This window comes from Sturnus vulgaris, chromosome 11, assembly GCF_052056855.1.
Source record: "Sturnus vulgaris isolate bStuVul1 chromosome 11, bStuVul1.hap1, whole genome shotgun sequence".
NCBI classification, from domain to species: Eukaryota; Metazoa; Chordata; class Aves; order Passeriformes; family Sturnidae; genus Sturnus; species Sturnus vulgaris.
The window spans coordinates 7,240,029-7,252,145 of record NC_142253.1 but is presented as its reverse complement, the minus strand read 5'-3'; the positions used below and the strand labels follow the sequence as shown (position 1 = coordinate 7,252,145).

Sequence of the window (12,117 nt, the reverse complement as noted above, 5' to 3'; positions counted from 1 at the left end):
AGAAGTACAAGGAGAAAAAAAATAAATTAATTTTTTTTTTAGGTCCTCGCAATCTTAGGAGCTTCTCTTGGCGTTTTGATCCCTCATATCAAAAGCATGTTTTTGTTTTTTTCGGTAAGATATTGAATTAATCATCAGAGAGAAAAATGCCATCTGCGCTATTCAGGGTCTGCATCAGGATGCTGGAATTCGCAGGATCTCGGGGAGCTCACCCGATGTTCAGTAGCCTTTTGTGTATGTGCTACTCGCTGTGGCTGGGGAGGAAATAGTCACCCTATGTTTTACATTAGTGTTTACCAATTTATGTGGAAGAAAGGTTGGCATTCACACTATCTACTAGTCAATTATAGACTTTCTGGATCACATATGTTGTGACGGGTTGAAACCTATACTGTGAGTATCTAAGGGTGTTTGTAAAGATATACACACATACATGGATCTAGAAATAACTTCTGCCAAAGGGCACAACCCTCACAAGTAAAACTCCCACTTCCTTCAGACAAAATGATGGATGCATAAACTCTGATCCTATGAAATTCTGCATAACCTAAGACAAAGAGGACCTGAATTTTGCAGGATTGGTCTGAAGACTCGAGATCACTCTGAAGATATTTTCCCATGTTTAAGATACACCCACCTGCTTCTGCCTCATTGTTCCTATAAACAGTTCCATTCTGCATGTCAACTCTGCTCCCCTCTCTGGGCAAAAAGTGATAAAATTTTTCTTCCTGTCAGGCACCACACAGAGTTTGTGACCCTTCTGCATTGTCTGCAAAGTACCATAGAGTTTAAATTCCAAAGCACCCAGCCAGGCACAGGAGAGCAGGGAGCAGATGCTATGGCTATTCTGAAACTCCTCTGTACCACTGCTCTCTATCAATGGGCCTTATTACACTGTTTTAGCTTTAAATGTTATCAAATTAGTGAGCCAGGCCAAGTAAATAAGTCATGTTACTCTGCAGTAAACAGCACTGCCAAAAAGCTAGTTAGGTTTTGATTACCAGCAGAACTCCACGATCAATCTGTTCATTCAACGATCCCAAGAATACAGATTTTTAAAATTAAGATGACTCTATTTCAGGGAGGGAGGAAAACCCATCCTGACTAATTTGCAGAATTTAGAGGATTAACATAGAGACCACACAGAAATATAACAATAATCTGACTCAAACACTAGTATCTCCCAAAAAGCAGAGCCCTGTTCTGCAGGCATGAGCAAGTCAGGCAATGCAGGGGAAAAGAGATGGTTTCTGAGCTAAGAAATCATGGCAAATGCCAAGAAAAGACATATTAACCCAGCTTCTCTGGGGACATGGCTAAACACACTTTGGAGCCCCTGCTCCTGGGAGGAAGCAAATGGGGAATAAATGGAAACACAGCACAGGATTGCAGAGAAGTGTGGGGATTAGGGATATCCCAGCAGTTCAAACCCCACAGAACATGCAATACAACCTTGCACTGTGCACCTCTGCTCCTGCACTGCAGGACTGTGCAGAAAGGGGATGCAGCCCCACACTGTGTCTTTACTGGGACCCCACTGCGTGCACAAGACCTGCCTGCATGCAGATGTAAGCTGTTTGCTGCCACTGCTGCCCCTATTGTCATACAACAGCCTAAACTGGACTGAGATTTGGCTGGGGAAGCCAGCAACACTGCACTAGAACAGCTGAGGACCTGGCTGTGAAAGTGTTAATAATCTCATTGCTGGGAGAAACTGCAGCTAAGAGGATTGCTCCCCTGCCATGCTGGGGGAAGAGGGAACAAAATCAGGTCCAACTCTAACTCAGCATCACAAAAAACCATTTTTGATTATTCCTCTTCTCTTATTAAAAAGGTTAAGTTAGTACATAAAATGTCTCTGGAAAATAAGACCAAAAGAGCTTAAAGACCCCACAACCATGCTGCTTTGCTGGGTTAGGTGAGAGGGGCAAAAGGCTGCAGGGCTCTGTCTGAGCTCAATAATGGAGTTAAGCACTTGCTCCTGCCTTTACCCAAACACGGGTGAACGCAGCATGAACTTAAATGGGGTCTGGTGACCCCCATGTAAACCCTGTGCTGGTACTGACCCACCAGGAGCAACTGAGCCATGATGGGAGCTGACCACAGGAGCCAGCTCCTTCAGCTGAGACCTGACAAAGTCAGTACGTGACTGCTCAAAACATAATTCCAAGTTTTGGGTGACAAGGGCTTGACACAATCCATTCCCTCCTTGCAAAGCAACCGCCCCGCAGCTCACCCTGCTCATGGAAACACACTCATGTACATGAGACACATGCAAACATGCCAGCAGCATTAGATCCCAACTCTGTCCCACTGGGATGGGAACAGGAGTAGGAACATGAATAGGAACGGGAATGGGAACAGCTCCCACATGCTGCAATTCCCTCCTGCAGCCAGTGTAGGTCAAAACAGGCAGAGCAATGTAAAAACCCCATCCTTGATTATTTAATTCCACATGGATCGGGGAGACTTGAGGAAGGCAGGGAGGGAAAGAAAGGTTTTACATTTTTTGCTTTCCACCAAGGTAGCTGCTCTTCTGTTTTTTTGTTCATGTCAACTGTTAATTTGTTTAAAATACGGCTTGGTAAAACCAAGTATGAGTGGATCAAACTGAAATCAATATTTGTGTTAATTACAGCCTTTTGAAAATTGGAAATAATGGCCCAAATCGGTACAAACACACCAACTGTGAATCATAGAGAAAGGATGAGGGAAAAGGCAGTGTGGGCATCGAAAAGAACAGTCCAGATGAGCTCTGGAAATTTAACTGCTCGTGGAATAAATTTCAACACAAACGAGCAATGCACTCGCAGGCCCGCTGCAGATGGAAGCGACAGTCTTTTGTTTTATGTTTTGTTTTTTCTCCCCATGCCTGCTTGATGGGTGATTTGCGTCTGGTGCTCACGCTGCAAACTCTCCCTGGAGCGAGCAGGAGCCGAGCCCGGAGGAGGCACTGCTGTGCTCTGTGCATGAATGAGGCATTCTCAGTGGATATGGGTCATGCTAGTAGATGTACACAGTAAGATTATTTGACTCTTAATTCATGCCACTTGATATAATGTGATAAAACATTTGACATGAGAGATAAGTTCCATTTTAATCTGGTGAGTTATGGGGGAAAGAAAGAGTGGGAATTGTAAAGGAAGAAGAGGCTTCTGAGGGACAGGTAATGTGCAGAAAGAGAAGTATTGAGTGAAGGAAGAGGTTGGCTGGGGAAAAAGCAGCTTTCCTTGCACACTGAGGAAGCAAAAGAGTGAGTAAAGAAAGCACAGAAGGCTGTTAGAGTTCCAGAGCCAGGAGATTGAGACATGGCACTGCTGAGAGATGGAAGGAAGGAAAGTAGGAAAATAAGCTGCTTCAAACAGAAATTGAGATATGGACAAATACCCTAGAGAGACTGAAACATTAATGCTGCAGGCTAGTCATCAACAGAAAACCTTTACTACAGGACAGCTGCAGGGACAGAAAGGCTGTCAAAACAAAACAAAAACAATGGAAACAGAGATACTTTTAACATGCATCCAAACCTAAAAAACCCAGGCATCACAGGTCACTGTTCTCTCACAGTCCAACAAACTGTTCTTATCCAACTGAAAATGAGCTGTGAACATCTGGGTCAGTTTCTACCAGCCACCTTCATCAAGGACACCATGTCTCTCAAATTTACCTTTGGTGGCAGACACCACAACGTGGTCCTCCTTTATACCAAAGCCCATTCATAATCAGCTCTGTTTTGATTAGCTTTTAAAATTAAAGTTTAATATGTTAAATTTGCTGTCAGATTTGGAGTGCTTGTCAGTGAAACAATGCAAAATGTGCAAAAGAGCTGGCCCTTAGCAAACACATCTGCCGAAAACCTGGCTCAAATTTGAACAGTGAGAACAATGACCGAGATGTTCTGATACAGAGAAATTTACACAAGCTTAAAGATGTTAAAGAGCTCTCTTAGAAGATACTGTTTCTTTAAAATCCACACACAGACTAGGACACAGTAGACTAGAGTAGAGATTTAAAGCAGGCAGAGAGCAGATACGAGCCTTAGTCAGAAAGAAAGGAAAGATTTATTTATTTTTTTAAAGCTTTAAGCAATAAATTTTCTCAAAATGTGACTTATCCTCCTGTCTTATTTTGTCACATTTTGGGTCTCTCCTGCTTGGTGTCCAAGGAGGAGAGGGCATTTACTTACATCAAATAACCTTTCTATATACATCTCCTCATTGACCTTATCACGCAGGACATCCTGAGAGTGGCGGACAAATGTCACATAGGCATCAGCAACATCCATTCCTGGCTTCTGCATGGAGGAGAGAAGAAGGGAGACAGAGAGAAAAACATGAATAGTGATGCAGGGGGCAGCTTCTCCGGGCAGCCTCGTCACTGCTTTTCCTTCTCTTCCATCTCCTGCTGTCCTCCTGCAGTTTGCCCTTTCCTTACCTGGTGGACACTTACCTGATGTCACATTTCTACACAGCTCTCTGCAGAATTTAAATGGTTTTTAAGGAGTAACCTACAAGCATGCGAGATTTTGGGGATAACAGCATTGCTTTAAAGCAAACGGGAACTGAAGCAGCTGGATGGGAAAATACTTGAAAAAAAAAATCTTGTTTGAGTTCACATCGCTTGATATATTGGATTCAAATTTACCTCAAAGGAAACCCATTAAAATATGGTAACACGAGTCATTACAAGAGCTGCCACAAAACCTTAAATTTGTGTGGCACATTGTAAGTTTGTTAATAACTAGTGTCATTAGTTTCCATTACTGTGATTTACCTCAGATCACAGAGTATCATTTCTCTGCAAGATACGATTGTCAGCCGCTGTAAATTGAAGTTAGTTAACACATCCGTGTAATTTCCAGGGTGAAAATGAGGACAGTTTGGAAAGCAGTAGGAAGGGAGTTTTTTAATACAAAGCAAACAATTATCAAGCAAAGGGCCAGTGCTTGGCCCTTGGGAAGGCAGTGACATTTCTTAACACCTACTGCAACAATGACAAGGTATTAATTTGAAAAACAATGAGGACAACACAAATGTGGCAGTAGTCAAGTGTTACACTTTCAAGCAATTTTCAGTCTGCTGATCGTGCCCATTCCAAGGCCGGATTAGATGGATTGGTTTGTACCAAGACAACTGCAAGAGAATCACAGAATTAGATTTAACTAACATCTGCAGAATTAAATTTAAGTGGTGGGTTTCTGTTCAAACAGGATTTGAACAGGATTTCCTCTGTCCTCTAGTCAAACAGGTTTTTCTTTCTCCTTCCCTTGGAAAGGCAGTGGCTCATGGACCATGGGGTGGCCTCTGCACAGGCCTGGGAGCTGAGTGGGGCTGGTGGTTGAGTTCATTAAAAATGTTGAGGCTGTCAAGGAAGCCACTGTATTATAGTTTCATTTCCAGGGGCAGGTGGGGAAACAACTGAAAACTAACTCAGGTGAATGGTTTCTGCTCTGATTTACACAAAGTGCTGGAGCATCTGTCTGGCTTTGAGGAGAGGAGCAGATCCTGCTGCAGACTTTCCAAGGGGTCCAAGGTACAAAGCTTTTGGAAAAGCCTGAAAGGGTTACATACCATTTTACTAAGACCACTTCCCTGGAGATGCTTTACTTTCCAGGAACGTAGAGGCCTCAGAGAAGGCTATGTTTTGCCCTGGAAGTTACTTAAAATAACTGTTCTGTGTTCAAATTTCTGATGACTGAATATTTAAGATGCACTGAAACAATTAGGAATTTCATCTGAAGGATCTCCACATTTTCAGGGCAAGAAATAAATTCTGAATTTTTCTCCCCAAGGCTCTCAAAATCTCGCTTTTATTACTCCAAGAGAACAGGATGCCAAGATCTGGGTTATTTTAAACCAAGCAACACCTCTTGCTGTTCAAAAGTTTGTCTTTTCCACGCTAGGCTCAAGATATGATAATTTTGTAGGCAACATTTAGGTTGGGCTAAAGAGCTGAAAACACCAAATGCAGATGATGTGGTCCAAGATGCCTGATACATTTATCACATTGTCATATGAGAACATGCAGAACAATACACCTGCATTAAATACACACACATTATACATACACATCATCAAACACAACTGAGTTACTTTTGATTTCCACTGATCAGTCTAACTGGGTGGAAGAACTGGTGTGGTATATTAAGATCTATTTTTCTGCACTTGCAGTTGCTCAGGATCTTTCTGCCTGTAAATGTTACAGTAACCCCTTATTCCAGCCAACATTCATATATTACACTTCAACTTAATTTAAATGTAAATTTCTGGCAAGTTAAGTGCTCTGTCTAAGAACATTAAGGGCTCTTTTCCTTATGAATCAAGGTCTAATTAGAGGAGACGATGTACAGTTTTCCTACACCAATTACAGAAAAATGGAAAAAATTATTTTCATTAACAATTTCCCAAACACATGTTGGTAGCTCATCACCATTTCCCCAAAGTAATAAAAAAGTCATTTTCCAAAAGAGTAAAATAAACCAACAATTAGAAGAACAAAAATAAAATAGATTAGCTAATGTGTTAGATGTGTGTTGGCTCAGTTCTAACATGTCTGGACTTTTTGTTTGGAAATTATACTGTATTTGTACAAGTCCAAATGAAGAATTAACAGAATGCACTGCTCCCGTTTTTTTTTTTTTTAATGTGATTCAAGCCAATTGCATAAATATGGTACCTTTTTGACACCATCTGCAAATTGTTGCCTAAACAGCCTCATAGGTCTCCATAAGAGGGTAACTGCTCATTACTAAAATAATGGAGATATCCTTTCCAGTTCAAATGTTAGAAGTATGAAGGCCCATGGTTCAATCTTGGCTGTTAATGCATAATGTGGGTTGCTATACATGCCATAAACCAAAGCACAATGCAAATTACTATGACAGAAGTTGTTTAAATTGTGCTTACGGGTACATCCACGTATTTGGAAGCAGCCTTCACCTGTAAAAGAACAAGAAGAGAGTTAACACCACCAGTACCTTTTCAGGTCTGTTTTTTCCTTTAAACTCTGTAAGACCATCTCCAGTCAAGACTTGGGACAACATAATGCTGAGTAGGTTGAAAAGGGTGATGAAACTCACTTTCCTGTCTAAAAGGGTGGTATTTTTGTTGTTGTTTTTTTTTGGAGAGGTAACTTTACTGCTGCTAAAGCTCTAATAGCAGCAGATGATAGTGTGGGAGTTGTGCTTCTACTTCAGCGAGCGGGGGAAGATGGGGTTCGTAAGAAGACATCGTTATTTTCTTCGGAGGCCTCGCTCTCCACCTGATGCCACGTGTCTCCCAAGGCACTGCATGTCTCTCCTGCTGGGAGCTGGATCCCAGGAGCAGTGGCAGCTCCCCTGGGAGTGGAGTGTGATGGCATGGTGAGGCTGGCAGGGACCTGAACCAAGCTAAACACAAGAAAGCACCCGAAGGACCCCAATTTTGTTCCCTTCCCATCATCCTGCCCATGGTGTGCTTCCTCTAGTTGTGCAGGCTGCAGCCTGGGACTTTGTCAAGACCAGGCTGGATGAGGCTTTGAGTAACCTGCATAGTGGAAGGTGTCCTTGCCTGTGGCAGGAGGGTCAGAATGAGATGATTTTTAAGGTCGCTTCCAACCCAAACTATTCTGTGATGCTCTGCTAGCTGAGGGTTTTCTGAGAAGTTTTGCACACAAATGCCTGTGGATGGGCTGCTTGGAAAGTTGTGTTCACATTTCACAACCTCGCCCTGTTGCCTTCACATGCAGCCTCTCCTACACTCACTTGTTCCTCCTTCACATCACTGAATTCAAAACAAAAATTATTATTTTTCCCCTTTTTGCTGGCCTGATGCTGGTTAAGAGCTTGCAGATCATGTTGGGGCAGTGTGCTCATGCCATGCCATGCCACGCAGAAGTGCCCTGAAGCTTTTCTCCTTCCTAGACTGAATAGGCACCTCCTTTTTCTCTGATTTTCTTTCCTTTTCAGAAGATGCTATTGGAGGGAGGGTATCAGAGATGGACACTGCACTCTGTGGGGTCATCACAAGCTGGTGTGATCGGCAAGACCCCAAACTGACTTTGTCTGTGGTTTTCCATCAGCAGGGTGCACACTGCCTGGCGCAGGAGGCGGGGTGGCCCCTGACGTCAGGGCCAGCTCTTCCAACTGAGCAGTGGCCAGCTGGCCACAGAGACCTTTTTCCCACTGTAGCATAAGGCACAGTGTCTAGAAAGAGTATGGCTGGGATTTTCCACAACGCTTCTGCTTTTAATTAGGGTAAGTGCTGCCGGCCATCTTTGTTTGGGTGTAAAAGCTCACCTGCTTTTAAATATTTCTAAAGCTACCATTAAAACAGCCTAAATATAACACGCACACAGTTGCATCTTGGGATGAATAAATTATGTGTCCCGAATGAGAGAATGAATGTATGTGTGAGACAGAATGTGAGAGTGGGTGGAAGCACTCATATGGTGTGTGTGGGGGGTGCATAATTAAGCACAATGAGGCGATACAAAAGACCAGACTGGTGGTAATTGCCGAGGTGAACGCGGCGAGTACTGGCAGCGCCCAGGCTGCCGAGCCGGGGGGCAAGAACAGAGGGAAGGGCAGGAGGAGGGCACCGAGCGCCTGCTGCTGTGATGTGACCCCGGGTCTGGCTGCCAGAGAGGCTGCAGGGGGACGGGGCACGTCCCAGCACAGGAGTTTATGAGTTATGGAGGAGGCAGCAAAATCAGCACCAGAGCAAACACTTGTCTTGTCTCCAGGTATTCCTGTTTCCAGCCAGCTGTCTGGACGCCTTACCCTGTCTCTGCATTTATCCTCACAACTTTGTTGGAAGGTGGTGAGGTGCTATCCTTTGCTCCTGCAAAGGGAGTGGAGGAGCCTCAGCCTCCGTGCGTGAAGGCAGCTGGAGCCCATCCAGAGGATGCAGCTCCAGGAGAGCAGGCAGTCATGGCACACCCACGCAGGCAGGGTGCCCATGCAAGCACCAAACCAGCAGTTCTTCTGAGCAGCAAAGCCCAACAATCAGGAGGAAAACCTGGAAAACTGTGGCTCAACAGCCTGCAGAACTCAAGCTGGGGTCCTTGCTCAGGGCTACACCTGTACCTTCAAAGATCACACGGAGCACAAATCCAGGCACAGGCAAACCTGCCAGCTGACTGTGGATTTAGCACTCTTGGGTCCAGCTTAGCGCCACTTTCAAACTACCTTCTCCAAAGCCAAGAGGCGACAAGAATAACTCAGCTTCCTGCGATCTCCTCCCTCCACCCACAAAAAAACTGAGCTGCTTCTCCTGCCCACTCTCCTTTAATCAGAATAATTACTTGTTTTTCTTTAAAGTCAGATTTGGCTACATTTAGTGAAATTTCCAAACTGCCGGATGTTGTGTGATTTTTGCTAGGCTGCCGTTTTTCACAAAGTATGTGACTTTGCCATGAAACATCTCAGTTTACCATACAAATTTTGCACAGAACAAAAATAAGATCTTTTACTTCTGTCTCCCTTGGGTAACATGGCATCTTTGGTTATAATTACCACAGGTGTAATGCTCTGCTTACAGAGGCCATCCAGATTACAGGGAATTTTAGCAGCTGGCATTCCTGTGAGTCAGTGGATCTGCACATGCAGACACCCAGCCAGGGCCTGGGCTGCTGCCGCCAAGATGCACTCAAATGTAGCAACAAACAGAAAAAAAAAAAGTCTGGCCAAATTTAGAAGGGTGTTTTCCTCTCAAAGTGCTCTGCAAGGAGAAATGGCTAGTGAGAATTTATTAGGACAACAGATGCATTAATTTTATCTTGAATTTCGAGGCAAGAATTGGAAATGAGGATATCCTACTAGGTGATAAAACTGTCTGTCACAAGACCCCCGAGTACATGTCACTTGCAGAGTGCCTGGAAAACACGCGATGAAAGAAGTTGGTGGAAGGGGGTGGGAGACTAATGCTTTCTGGAGCTCAGTGGCTTGGACCATCACACTTTGTTGTATTTGTTCAGACAGGGAAAACGTGGGAGGTGGTGCAAGCATGCTGTAACAAGAGAGAGATTTTGTATTTATCACTGCAAAGACTAAACACAGCAAGTCACATTACTACTGCAGGGAGAGGAGACTTGCTAAGCCCAGTGCCAAAGGGGTCGGGGCTGCTCCTCAGCCTCCTCTCCCAGTGACTCCCAGAAAATATGGGGGCCAAAGCGAGAGACGTCCCTTTGTCAGGAAGGAGCAATCCTGCTCCTCTGTCGTGTGCCCAGCCCACTTGCTGTGGGCGAGGGACCAACACTTTCCTGGAGACATGCACACACCACGCACAGCAGCTATTTGGATACACATCCCTTCCTGACTGAAAACTCATGAAATCCAGGCTTTGGAACCACGTTTCAAGGCTGTGGGGCTGTTGGAGTGGGACAGGCTGTTTTACTGCTGCTGGGGAAGTTGACTGTAAGTGTCCCAGGAGCAGCAGAGAGGATGCCTGAACCCCATGCACCCAGGTGCTGGTCCCGACAGGTGCCCAGAGCCCAGGTGCAGCCAGGGCTTTGCTCAGCAATCAAAGGGAGCAGCACTCGGCAGGGTAAACAGTGGGATGTGGTGGGAGCAGCGAAGCATCAACCGAGGAACAGCTTGGATTCACGGGAAGGAAGGGCTGCACATTACACTGTCTACACGGGCTGATGCTGGTACTTCCGATGCCTGGAAAGCTGCCGCCTCCACATCCTCTGCTGCTGGCACACAAGCATTTCCTAGCCCTCCACAGCACTGGAATGAGGGAAGGTATCCAGGTAACCCAAGCCATACCCTGTACCCCCTCGAGCACAGGTGAGCACAGCCCTGGGGCTGTAAGCACACAGGGTTTATCCTGGGAGAAGAGCTGCACTGCAGGGCAGTGAATGGACACCCTCCCTTCCTCTCTTCTCCGAAGAACAAAGTGCCTCCAGCACACCTGAAAAGGCAGAATGCTTAGTTTGAACCCATGGTGGCTCAGATAAGCTGCCAGACTGTGTACACAAAGCTGCCAAGAGCAGTTTCTTGCCTCTGCTGTTAAGCCTTCCTAAATCCATCTCCATTTCCAGATGGATCCCACAAACTGCCTCAAACTCAGCAAAAGGGCCCAAGAGTAGCAAACAGCAGACATTTGCAAGTAACTAAGACAACTCCAAAATGAGATTTTGGAAAGCCTTCCCAGTTTGCAGAGCAGTGCCTTCTGCCTCTTGCCCAGTCTCTGTGAATAAGTCAGTGCAGGAGAGGCTGCACATGAAGGCAACAGGGCCAGGGTGTGAAATGTGAACACAACTTTCCAAGCAGCCCAGCCACAGACATTCATGTGCACAACTGTTTGTGAGCAGAGAGAAGTGAAGTCCTGCTTGCACAGAGACACTCTTGTAAACTTCCTGGCACATGCATTTTGAGAAGACCTTTGGAAATCAGCTGCCATGTGTTCATCCTAAGAAGCTGTCACAACACTTTTCTGGAATTCAGCTCTGATTGTTAAACCATTGCTGGATACTGAGGCCAGTTTTGCACAGATATTGGTCTGGTCCTATACCTTGCTAGGAAACATGTGGTGAGCTGTGGATTGGTTCCTCAGAGTTAGGGAGAAATATGGCATTAGAGGCACCTTGTGCCTCGTGACCTCATGGCATTTTCCCTACTTTGTTCTCTTTTAGAAACACATAGTTACTCCCTAGATCTCCCCTATTTTGCTGTTTACTATTTAAGATAGTCACTGTTACAGCCAGAAGACTGAGAGGAACACACCTGTTATGTGAAGTGACAACGAAGCTAATTGCATGTACAGTGCAATGTTTTTTTACATCTTCATATGTAACCTCTACAGAATAAACTTCACCAAGCTGAACAATGGATGGAGATGGCTTTTCTCCGAGCATCTTGGATGTTTATGTACTGTATATCTGCATACAGGTTGTTTGTGTATTCATGTGGGGGTTACAGTGGTCAAACAACACAGAATAGAAGAATTATTAGGTAGCTGATCTAGTCCTGGGAGAGCAGGAGGTTACATCTCAGAAGAGAAAAAAAAAAAAAAAAGAAAAGGGAAGGAAACTATAGTCTGTACTTACAGTAAATGACAGGAATGAAGAAAACAAAGTTCCTTCGTCATATCTAGACAGTTTGGCCAAGACTCCTTCCAAAATGGTGACAAACTA

General features: G+C 44.7%; 1 protein-coding gene across 14 annotated transcripts in view; it reads right to left on the bottom strand.

Annotated features, from left to right (window-relative positions):
- Nucleotides 1-12,117, bottom strand: part of CADPS (calcium dependent secretion activator) — a 204,932-nt gene that overhangs the window by 17,437 nt on the left and 175,378 nt on the right. For all 14 annotated transcript variants that reach the window (XM_088171331.1, XM_088171332.1, XM_088171340.1 and 11 more), the window contains 3 exons: nucleotides 12,031-12,114; nucleotides 6,906-6,938; nucleotides 4,187-4,294 (listed from right to left, as the gene is read on the bottom strand). In XM_088171331.1, the coding sequence (XP_088027457.1) occupies nucleotides 4,187-4,294; nucleotides 6,906-6,938; nucleotides 12,031-12,114 (225 nt within the window). The remainder of the gene's footprint in view (nucleotides 1-4,186; nucleotides 4,295-6,905; nucleotides 6,939-12,030; nucleotides 12,115-12,117) is intronic.